Source organism: Sarcophilus harrisii, chromosome 1 (genome assembly GCF_902635505.1).
Source record: "Sarcophilus harrisii chromosome 1, mSarHar1.11, whole genome shotgun sequence".
In the NCBI taxonomy this organism is placed as follows: domain Eukaryota; kingdom Metazoa; phylum Chordata; class Mammalia; order Dasyuromorphia; family Dasyuridae; genus Sarcophilus; species Sarcophilus harrisii.
This window is the reverse complement of record NC_045426.1, coordinates 53,714,983-53,727,295: the sequence shown is the minus strand read 5'-3', so window position 1 is coordinate 53,727,295 and position 12,313 is coordinate 53,714,983. Positions and strand designations below refer to the sequence as shown.

The following is a 12,313-nucleotide window of genomic DNA, read 5'->3' as shown; positions in this document are numbered from 1 at the left end:
GGCACAGCTTTCGCATTCAGAGCCCAGCCCACCTTCTACCTCTGACATCCTTCCCCTTTAAGATCTCAAGTACTATCCAGTTAGCCCTGTGTCCCGTTGGAATCTGAGATAGACAACTGAGGTCAGTGAACAGAATTCGGATTCCTGGAAAATTTGTCCAGGATCACCTTGACCTCTTTGGAAACAAAGAGAGCCAGTCCGGGCCTTTCAGACCACCGAACATAGCTGCAGGCCTCTTAGGGAGCGCTGGCCAGAAGCTCTTTGTCAGTACTTTTGAGTTGCTGAGTTTGACTGCTGGCCACAGTGGGGTGTGGAATGAATTAGGGAACAAGGAGGATAGTCCGAAGAGTGTTTACAGTATTTCTGAAACAAAGTCACCTATTGAGACTGGTGGTGGTGTTATTATTGTTGGTATTACTATCACCACCACTATTATAACTGTTTCTCATGCTATCACTAATCTGACTACTGTTTTAAATATTCCTGGGTCAGAATCTGTGGGTCACTAGGTTATGCCTACTTAGAAAGACTTAGAAAGGTAACACTTAAGGAAACTTTTTTTAGTTTATAAATATTTACAACTAAATAAGATTGTCGTTTTAAAAAAAAATCCACTTTCACAAGAGTAGTGTGATCCTTTCATTACTTCCTTCAGTATTGCTACTTTAATGGAGTTTAGATCATATATATATATATATATATATATATATATATATATATATATATATACATGTATATGTGTGTGCGTATATGTACGTGTGTGTGTGTGTGTAAAATATATCTTTATATAGTGGCTTTCCCTTTAAGAACTTTGTTCCTGACTCTGGTGATGTCATCTTGCTTCTTCCCTTCCACCCCCCAACCCCAAAGTCTTTAAAGTTAAGGCCAGCCTAGAACTGGGGAGGAGTTACTGAGTAATGGGCTGAGTCATGGTTTCAGGTATTTTAAAACTACTTCCCTGGTAAAATAATGGGTTAGTTTTATTTAAAGAATGAAGTCTGAGGAGAATTGCTGTCAGCTGAATTGTTGTAGATATGGTAGCAGCCGGGAGTGGTGGGAACCATGCACTGGCAGAAGTTGCTGTGGCTCGGGAAAGCCCAGGTAGGACAGAAATAACCTTCCCCACAAGCCTTGTTGTACTAGGAGTTGCACTCTTAGTAAAGGGGGTTTGAAGGGCTCTTGCATAGGTGTTTTAAAATTTAAGGTTTATAAACAAGCTTGTTTATACCAGTTTACCACAAGTGTGGTCCATGTGTATTTAAATCACACTTCTTCCCTGAGGAACTATCAGGTTTTTATCGATTTCTAATTACTTGTTTAAGAAGTCATCAGATGGGTTGAACACAAAACTACTCTTCCCAGATTTCTGAAGGAAAATGAGGTGTCTAAGAAACTGATTCTTTTTCCTGTCGCCAATGTGTGACATGTGCATTTTAGAACTATTCATTCTATTAGGTCATTTAAATACTAGCTCAGAATCTAAGATAAGATCTAGTACATGGGAAGAATTATACTAGTATATTAGCTATTGACTTCTTTTTGCCATTCCAAAAAGTTGCAAACTCTTTTAGGCTCCCACTGAACTTTTTATGACTTTTGTTGGTTCCTTTTCCCCAAAGATAGCAACATAAAAAATACTAGCTTTCAGATGGAACTTAAATCCTTGAATATAAGTGGAACTCAAGGAGCCAGACAAAATCTAAAAAGATCTATGAAAATCTAAAGGTCATAAAGAGTCACATCCCAAATTACTTTGTGATTCCAGATGACTTGAGTATACAGAACCCTGCCTTCTTGTCTTCCTTCCTCCTGCTAAATTAACCCACCATTTGATCATTTTTCAGCTTATAAAAATTCTCACAGAAGACGTATAGGGCCCAAAAAAGTGAAACTAAAATCTACTGATCCTGCAAATTTGGCAAAATTGAGAAGGATGTTCAAAATAATGGCAAAATGTCTAGGTTCTTTATCTGTTGCCTTCAAATATTAAAACATTGATATTTTAATTGCCTTTATTCCCACTAATGGTAATTTATTGAATCCAACAAAGTACTGAATGTTCTTAAGAACTTGAACTTGAACTTCTGTCCCTCCCCCCCCCCACTCAAAGACAAATTTAGGAGAAAAGGATATGTGCAGTCTAAGAAAAGATTAAATTAAATTGCATATATTTTTAAGCTTCCAGTGGCTAGGAAGAAGTACTTCAGGTTTTTTCCTTGAAATATCAATCAAAAAGTATGAGATCTTAAAATATATATTCACATATGTATGGGGGGGAGGGGGTATAGGAGAGGAGATTCTTTTCCTTGAAGTCTAAGGAGAAATGTTTGAGGGAAAGAGCCCATTTTTTTACATCCCCTTTAGAAATCATTTATTGGAATGTTCTGGTAGTTATTTTATTATTGCTCCCTTAATACGGAGCAGTTTCCAAAACTTTTTGAATTCCTCTCTCATTCATTACCTCCTCTCCCCGGGAGGAATTGGTGTGAATGTTTTTTCTCCTATATAATCTCTGTGCTCTCCCCTAGGGTGAAGCCCAATCTTGAAGGGGCAGCTTAACTTTCTGGAGCTGAAATTGATTCTCCTTTCTCAGTTTCTTTCCAATTTCACATGTGGTTACCCCTAGAAGAGAAAAACATGTTCACACTGTAAGACTTGACTTGAACTGACTTTGAACATTTTGCTCACTTGGTTTTTTTCAGGTTTTCACTCCTTAATGACCATTTCTCATTTTCATGGTTATTGCCATATTGAATCACATACTTGTAGCTTATTATTACTATATGTTTATCATACCAGAATTTGCTACAGATTCTTATGTGTTGGGGAAAATGCATTTTTAACATTATTTTTATTTGGTAGCTCATTTTCAAAAGACTTTTTTTTAAAACCAGAACTCATAAAATAGGCCTGCTTTAACTGGATTACTACAAATGTTTTTCATTTATTCTCACAAACTCTTGCCACTTATAAAGATGTCTTTTCATTTACTTTTGCTTATCCAAATCTACCAGACAAGGAAATTTAAATTAAATTAAATTAAATTATATCCAACTTTTGTTAATGGTTTTGACTTTACAAAGCAAAACATTAAGTTTTGACTTTATTTGGGTAAAAATACACAGGCATAATGAAAGTTCACTCTGTGAACTATATTATTGTTTTAAAATGACTAATTGGCATCCATAAATTGCTGATTTTTTTAACTAAATTGTTTTTGTAGAATGTGATAATGGAGGTGGGCATTGCTGTACACAGTGGTAGAGCACCTTTAAAAAAAAAAACTTTGTCCCTTTTTTGTAACTCAGATCAGTTAACTTAACCATTAAATCCTGCTATTTAAAAAGTATTTTTATGAATTTTTTTTCTAAAGAAACAATTGTAGCTAAATTTATCTATAGTATAAAATTGGTTGTTTTTAATCTATGTGATTCATTTAACACAAAATACACCTGTAGGAAGAACCAGCAAGGGAGAAAGGGGACATTTAATAGAAATCATTTGTGTACTTTTCCAGAGATGTGAGTGGAAAGTGTGTCCTGCCCCGTTCTGAATGAAACCTATTACTTTCAGCATCCTTTTAATGTCCACCTCTCTTCCTTTGATACTAGATTGATCGGTTGGAAGTAAGCAGCCTTGCTCAGACATCCAGCGCAGTGACCTCTAGCACCGACGGCAGCATCAACACTGAGTCAGTGGATGGGACGCCCGACCCCCAGCGCACCAAAGCAGCTATCACCCACCTGCAGCAGAAGATCCTAAAACTCACGGAGCAGATCAAAATCGAGCAAACAGCCCGGGACGATAATGTTGCAGAGTACTTGAAACTTGCTAACAACGCAGACAAGCAACAGACTGCTCGCATCAAGCAGGTGTTTGAGAAGAAAAACCAGAAGTCGGCCCAGACCATCCTACAGTTGCAGAAAAAGCTAGAGCACTATCATCGGAAGCTACGAGAAGTAGAGCAGAATGGGATCCCCCGGCAGCCCAAGGATGTTTTCAGGGATATGCACCAGGGGCTGAAGGATGTGGGGGCAAAAGTGACTGGCTTCAGTGAGGGGGTAGTGGACAGTGTCAAAGGCGGACTTTCCAGCTTCTCCCAGGCCACTCACTCAGCTGCGGGCGCTGTTGTCTCCAAGCCTCGAGAGATCGCCTCATTAATTCGGAACAAGTTTGGCAGTGCGGACAACATCTCTAATCTGAAAGACTCTTTAGAGGAAGGGCAGATAGAGGATGGGCCTGGGGGGAAGCCCCTGGGAGTGATTGCCAACTTTCAGTCGAGTCCAAAGTATGGTAGTGAGGAGGACTGTTCCAGTGCTACCTCGGGCTCGGTGGGAGCCAACAGTACCACTGGGGGAGGCCCTGTGGGAGCATCAAGCTCCAAAACAAACACTCTGGAGATGCAGAGCTCAGGGTTTGATGCAATACTTCATGAGATCCAGGAAATCCGAGAGACGCAGGCCAGACTAGAGGAATCCTTTGAAAACCTCAAGGAGCATTATCAGAGGGACTATTCCTTAATAATGCAGGCCTTACAGGAGGAGCGATATAGGTAAGTGCTGCTGGAACAGTTGTACATTTCTGATGGAGGGAGTTGAGCCACTTTTCCTGGGTCATCTGGGCACGAGGCATTACAGAAAGGAAGGGAAACCCATGAGGGCTTTGACCTTCTACTCGAGGGTTTTGTGCCTTAGAAAGTCTTATGCCTCTTTCTTTAGCAGTCATGTCTCTAAAGCTCAAATTTTTCTAGAAGACAGACTAGACATGTTAACTATAGATCTCTGCTGTGTCATGGTCGATTAAAGGAATCAAAGTTAACAGAAATGTAATAAAATACTATTAATGTTTGGTCCTTGAGTACAGTATTAAATATCTGAGAAATGAAGCCATGTAGGAAATCGGTCCTGATAAACATGTCTGTTACTCTTATTAAATTTTGGTGGGACTTTGGGATGGGAGCAGATTTAGCAGGAAGTAGCTCAATAGCAATTGAGGTTTCTCAAGGGACCTGATTCTTTTAGGCATAACTGTGTAAAAGGTAGAAGCAGAGTCCTTTTGGTATTTCACATTGTTCATTTCTTAGCTGTTTTCCATATGTTGTCCTCCCCCATCTGTTTTCTTTTCCTTATAAGAGAAATATTCTTGTGGAGTGTTGTTCCTGATGCTAGGACTTAAATAGTTCCCCTAAAAGAGCATTCTCCCATGGAAAGCAGATCAAGGTCCTACTGAGGCAGGAGGATAGAGTGGAATGTCAAAAAGGCTGGGGATTGGGAAATCTAGGCAATTAGAAGACCTAATTCTGGTTTGATCTTGCTGGATATGACCTCAGGCTAGGTACTTAATCACTCAGTGTCTCATTTTCCTGTTCTTTAAAATGAAAAAGTTAGACCAAGAGATGTGTAAGATCCTTTCCAATTCTGAAATTATAGCTTATCTGATTATCTCAAAGCACCTTTACTTCTTGAGAAGAAATTAATCGTCAAGCCATATTTTCAGTTGGTGAAATTAAAACATAGAAGTCCTTACACTATCTTAACTATTTTCAGTTTATATTTCTACAGCAACCAGCATTTTATATGTCTATTAGTGAACAAACATTTACTAAATACCTACTCTATGTTTAATCAATAAACAGGCAGATACTGTGCCAAAAGCTGGAGATAGAGATAACTCCTCCCTTGCTTTCAGGGAGCTTATTTTCTGTCAAAAAAAAAAAAAAAAAGCAGCATGTTGTGGAGTAGGGAGTGTGTATATGTAGAAAATAAAAACAAAGTAATGTTAAATAGTTTGGAGAGAGTGGATCCTAACAATTTGGAGAGTTAAGGCTAAGAAGAGGTTTTGTGTAGAACATGGGACTTAACCTAAGTCTTGAAGGAAGAAAGGGATTCTCTGAGACAGAAGTAAAGAAGGAAATTGTATACCATGTGTGGGAAGGGGGAGTAACGTACTAAGGCTGACAGAATGTTAGATCCAAGTTGTGAAGGGAAGTTAACATTGTACCCTGGACACAGTAGGGAACCATGAAAATGTATTATGGAGGTGAATTAATGGCAGCATCAGAAATGCATATAAAGAGCACTGTTTGGCAGCCATGTAAAGAGGATAAAGTGGAGATGGAGGCCGGGACATGACTTTGGAGACCACTATGATAGTCCAAATAGAAGACGATGAGGGCTTGAATTGGTGGTAGTTTTGTGAGTTGGGAGAAGGATATGACATTTTTGGCAGATATAGAAATGGCAGGATTTGACGACTAAATGGATATGGGAGGCAGGAGTCCAGATAGTATGCTCATGCTGTGAACATGGGAGATGAGAAACTAGAGATGCGTTTCACAGAAATGGAGAAACTGAGGAGGGTTGAGGGCCTGCATTCTCTTCTGGACTTGCTCAGTGTGAGATGTGTCTGGGCCATCGGGTTCAAAATGTCCAGGAGGCAGTTGGAGATAAGGGCTGAGAAAGAGACAGACAGACACTGTAGATGGATATCTAAATGTGTGAGTCATCTGCAGAAAGGCAGTGATTAAGTCCATGAGAACTGATGAGATCATCTGGTGAGATTTTGCAGAGAGAAGAAAAGAATGCTCCTGAGACCAGGAAGTCCACCCACAAAGTGCTGGTCTTCATGACCCAACCCAAGAAACTGAGATCCAGCCAGGAGTGTCATGAAAACCAGCAGAGCATAATCTCCAGGAGTACAGAAGGCTCCAGGAGAGATCCTCAGTCAGTGTGGAGAAATCAGTTTCTGTGGGGAGATGAGGTTAGAAGTCAGATGGCAAAGAGAGAGTGGGGAGAGGGGAGAAGGAGGGAGGGGGACAAGGAGGAAAGGAGGAAAGGAAGGAGGTGGTGAAAACAGTAGTAAGTAGAGTCACTTTTTCAGGAGTTTGATGGTGAAAGTAGAGGCAGAAAATGATGACTTGAGGTGATAGTAGGGGCCAGTAAAAGATTTAAGAATAGGTGGAGACTTGGAAATGTTTGTAGGCAATAGAGAAAGGAAGCTGTAAATAGGGACAGGTTGAAGAGCAGGGAGGGAGGGAAGAGAAGAGGAAGGCAAGGGAAGAGGCAGTCTCTTGGAGAAGATGGAAGGAATAAGATACCTGAAGAAGGGTTGGTTTGGGGAAAGTAAAATGGCACCAAATTGTCGGAGGCTTGGCCAAAAAGAGTAAAGATTGATCTGGATGTGTTTTGGAAAGGAGGAACTCCAGGAAAGGGCTGAGGAGAGGTTTGATGGAAGAAGACAGAAGTAGGTAGGGATCATTGAGGAAGGACCTAGCAGGGGTGTGCCAGCAGAGCTAGGGAAGAAAGTGTGCAGGTGCAGAGCAGGAACCTATCACTGGGGTGGCCGTTTCCCACCCCAGCTGAGCCTCACTCCCCATCCAGAAGTCATTCTTTCCCAAAGTCTTCCACTTTCTTTAGTGGAGGCAGTTTTGTGACCAATAGCATAGCTGTGCCTCCGTCTGCTTTTCTGTAGAGAGTTGTCTGTCTGTCTATCTATATCTATAGAAAGATATCTCTGTAGATATAGATAAATGCTCGAGAAGGGACAAGAAAGAGGAAGGCTTAAACTATTACCATTTTTGTGTCTAGAGATTAGACACTCCTAGGGGACAGAAGCAGTGGTACTGTTGAGGTTCAGAAGGGAAACCCAAAAAGTTGGGGTCAGAGACCAATGTTGTGAGGTATCTCAAAAGAATTTACAAACTTGAACCCATCTCCAAGTCAGGGGATAGAAAAGTTTATTGTAATTGTAACGCCAATTGAAGTGCACTAAGTTCCAAAAGGATTTAGCAAAGAATCAGGAGCAAGTGGATAAATTCATCCAGTTCTTCATCTCACTGATAAAATAATTTTATGGCCCAGACATAGACCTGAGAAGTGCTCTATTCACTGTTATCTCAGGAATTTGGTTATCACTGACCAGCAGATTGTCTATCTGACAGTCAGCAATGTTTGTAAGACTATCTTAAGGCCAGAAGACTTTAGAATCATTGACAGATTGTAGGAACAGAAGCACTCGAAGGTCAGGGGCCCTCATCGTTATGTTTCCCCTAGAAGCTGTATATGCTTTGAATCAGTGTTCTGACCCATCACTGCCATTCATTGAGTTCTCCCTGGACCCATAGTATCTTCTGCAAATCTGATGAGCAGGTATCACATAAACCCAGAAAGCACTATATTAATTTCTTGGGGGACTCCACTAGGGAGCTCCTTCCAGTGTCAGAGGAAGCTGTCCATTAGTATTCTTTGGATTGGCCATTCAGTTCCTTCCTAATCCACCTCACTCCACTGTCACAGAGCACGCATCTCACCATCTTTTTTTTTACAAGAATAGAACAAGAGACTTTGTAAAATGATATCTTAAAATATAGATAAATTAAACCTGTAGCACTCACATGACCTATTATTCTAGTAACTGCCAGAAAAATCCATTTTTGATGCCTTCACTGGTTCATGATGAAGTTATGATGACTGGCTTTGCCATTCTTGCTTCCTTGATGTTTTTATCCATCAGATTTCAGCTTGACGTGCCTTCATGTCAAATTTAGAGCTGATGGGAAAAAAAGCTAAGAAAAATTACTTCCCAGACATACTTTGCATCTCAACTATTTTTTCCCTTCCTCTTTTATCTCCTCATTACAACAGGGAGTCCAAACTCATTTATTTTCTGACAGTTTTTATTCTCTACTGTAGGCAAAATGGTCCTTTTTACAGAATAATCACTAGGATGAAAGAGGATATGTAAATCCATTAAACTAATAGGAAATACCTTAGTTTGAAAACAATAGGACAAAAGTAGCCTCTACAAACTTATTTTCTTAGCTCATATCAGCTCTATACTGGGATTTCGTTCTTTAAAATCCTGAGACATTCCTAGTTTATGTTTTTCTCTCAATAAGGTTCTTTAAAAACCACTGGAGCTTAGATCCTATTCCTGTCACCATCCCAGGAACAAGTCACTTATTCAACCAATCTGTTTTGAGTAGCTATTCTATGCCAGAGAATGTTAAAGAACTTAAAATACCTTATCCAACAGCTTTGGAGAATAAAGTATTCTCAATAAGTGAATTTTCCAGATAACTATGGAATCAGTTAAATTTTAACCAGTTGTGATGACAATCTCTCTAAAACACATTTTTCTGCCTTTTAAGAGCATAATAAACATCATTTGATCTTTTAAGAAGAGGATGCAAGCCTTCAGAGTCCATGAAGGTGTGAAGAACTATGTATGTGTACACATGCTAAATAAGCCTGTGTTTTTTGAGTTCTGTGTCTGTTCTTGTGGAAAGCTTTTTTCTTTGTTTTCATTTTTCCACTGCCATACCTGGACCTCCTGGTTAGAATGTTGGTTTCTTACCTGTGGTAGGCCCCAAACTTACTAGAATTGTATATGAAGGAAAAGTAAATAGGTTCTAAATGGAAAGAACACAGGGAACTGGGAGTCTTTCCTGGAAGAGGATCCCAATAGTCCTTACTCTCCATTTTATTTCTAGACTCACCCTTAGCTACAGTTACTCAGCAGTAACTTTTCCTCATATGACATTAACTAGATTAAATTTTCAGGATAGGGATTATGTATCAGCACTCAGGTCATTCTCCCAAATCTTTAAATTCAGCTCCCTATTTCTGGGGTTCCTCTCCTTCCCAGTTCTTGCCCTAGTACTAAGGAACTTAAGTTCCCTTAAAGTCCCTTAATCTCCTCCTGTCCCATTACTTGTTCCTGCACCCCATACACAAGAGCGATCTTACCATTGCCCACAAGCAGTCTACTCTTTCAAAAATGCTGCTATTCTGTCTAATTGTAACCCCCTTTCATTCCATCCATCCCTCGGCCTCTGCCTAATCATCAGTGCTTTCTGGGTCCTCCACTTAGGATTTTCTCAGGCCTTAACCCTGCTTTGGCTTCCACTTTTGCATAGCGGTTTAAGGCTTGCAGACTGCTTTTGTGATCCCTATAACAGCCCTTGTGAGTTGGATGCTATTACTCTGACTTTTCAGATGAGGAAGATGAGGCTCAGGGTGTTTAGTGACTCGGCAAGGTCACAGAGCCTTTGAGCTCCCATCTCCTATGCTCTAGACTGGCATTCTGTCCCTCTTTCTTCTCTGCTCTGGAATCCCTCCACCCCTCTTTCCATCCCTCATCCCTTGATGAACCTGCGACCTGAGTTTCCCACCCCCACCTCCTTCTCTGCTCCTGAATAAAAGCAGCTTTTATGGAGCTGAGAAGAGACTGAACACTGACACTCAGGGACATTACCAATGATTCTCTCCCCCTTCAGCTGGCCCTTGCCCCAAGGCAATCTTCTTGCTAGTCCCTGTTTGATTTCTTCTCTCATTCTGTATGGAAGAAAATGCAAATCTACTCTCCAATCTTCTGTCTTCTCCCATCTCTCCCTATCCCCATCCCCTTCTCCCGCAGCACAGGAGGTAATATTGGTCCTGGATTCTGAAAGAGCAGAGTTTAAATTCTCCCTTAGGCTCTGTAGCCTTAAGTCTTTGTGTCCATGTAGTTTTTGACAATAGAATTCAGCCTTCTTAAGGATGAGGGTTGTCTAACTCATTGTGTTTGTGCCCCCAGTGTGCAAAACAGTAACTGGTTCTTGATTGATTAAAGTAAGACCTGCTCTTTAGTGTGTGAATTTTAGAATGCTTGTATTAGCTCAAAAATCTCTCTTTTTTGATTTCTCTGCTGTGGTCAGATAAGTGAAATTGTTGCTAAAGCTCTATCCTGCTCTCTAAGGGGGAAAAACTCTCTGCAGTTTGTGATGGTCAGTGCAGTTTATGAATTTCAGTTGTGTCCATATCTTTAAATAGGTACCTTATTTTTCTGTTTTAAAAAATAATAATAGCTTTTTGTTTTTCATAATACATGAAAATATAATTACCAATATTCACCCTTGCAAAACTTTGTGTTCCAAATTTTTCTTCCTCCCTTCCTCCACCCCCTTCCCTTAATAAGTAATCCAATATAGGTTAAACATGTGCAGTTCTTCTAGACAAATTTCCACATTTGTCATGCTGCAAAAGAGGGAAAAATGGGAGAAGGAAAACAAGCAAGCAAAAAACAACCAAAAAAAAAGGTGAAAATACTATATTGTAATCCACATTCAATCCCAATAACCCTCTCTCTGGGTGCAGATGGCTTTCTCCATCACAAATCTATTAGAATTTGTCTGAATCATCTCATTCTTGAAAAAAAACTACAGCCATCAAAATTGATCATCAAATAATCTTGTTGCAGGTATAATCATTTCCTACTTCTACTCATTTCACTTAACATCAGTTCACATAAGTCTCTCCAAGCCTCTCTAAAATCATCCTGCTGATTGTTTCTTATAGAAAAGTAATATTCTATTACATTCATATACCATAAATTATTCTGATGGGCATCCACTCAGATTCCAGTTTCTAGCTACTACAAAAAGAGCTGCCACAAACATTTTTGCACATGTGGGTGCTTTTCCCTTTTTTTTTTTTTGTGATCTCTTTGGGTACAGGATATCTTATTTTTCTCAGTGTAACATTAAAAGCATGTACCTTGATTAAAAACAAGCACATCAGTAACTTTTGTGGATTCTTGGTCAAGAAGTACAGTGTGAAGCTTTTTCATCCCATCACCACCTCCCTCCAACCCCATGTCACAATGGTTATTGCTACTCCATTTTCACAGACCCTCTGGACTTTTGCAGGTGACTTACATGGAAAGAAAACAGCACTAGTGTTCAGCTCTGTCCAGGCTGGTCAGAGAAAAACCAAAGAGAAGACCTGTGGTGTCCCTCCAGGGAACATCTCATCTCCTTCATAGTATTTCTTAAGCCTCAGATACTGCCTTTGCTGTATGTTACACCCAGTTCTGGAAGACTTGGCAAAGGCTTTGGCTGAGCCATGCCCTTATGGGCCAGGCTTTTATATATGGAATCACTATACAGTTTGTTTTCAATCTTCATTAATTCTTTTTATTTTATATGGTTTTATTTTTCTGGTTATATATGTATATTAACTTCTTAAATTTACATTTCTTCATGAATCATGTTGGGACAGAAAAATCAGAACAAAAGGGAAAAACTACGAGAGAAAAAAATAGAAAAAACTGTGAACATAGCATATGTTGATTTACATTCAGTCTTTGTAGTTCTCTTTCTGGATACAGATAGTGTTTTTTATCCAAACTTTATTGGGATTGCCTTGGATCACTGAACCACTGAGAAGAACCAAGTCTGTTGTAGTTGATCATTGCACAATCTTGCAATGTATGACCCTGATCCAAGTAAGTGAGCTAAGGTCTAAGTTTCAACTATGCTAAAAACACAGCTTCT

The 12,313-nt window shown here is 39.7% G+C and overlaps 1 protein-coding gene and 1 long non-coding RNA gene across 8 annotated transcripts in view; one reads left to right on the top strand and one right to left on the bottom strand.

Moving 5' to 3' along the window:
• TMCC1 (transmembrane and coiled-coil domain family 1) overlaps positions 1-12,313 on the top strand; it is a 245,873-nt gene that overhangs the window by 221,662 nt on the left and 11,898 nt on the right. For 6 of the 7 annotated variants that reach the window (XM_031955621.1, XM_031955615.1, XM_031955612.1 and 3 more), the window contains one exon: positions 3,612-4,552. In XM_031955621.1, coding sequence (XP_031811481.1) covers positions 3,612-4,552 — 941 coding nt within the window. Of the gene's footprint in view, positions 1-904; positions 1,102-3,611; positions 4,553-12,313 lie in introns of those variants that run through there. The other variant, XM_012543655.3, reaches the window with a different exon arrangement.
• Positions 2,084-11,723, bottom strand: LOC116421871. The gene is made up of 3 exons (XR_004232457.1): positions 11,535-11,723; positions 8,393-8,547; positions 2,084-2,622 (listed from the first exon to the last, which is right to left on the bottom strand). It is a non-coding gene; the product is annotated as an uncharacterized LOC116421871 (long non-coding RNA).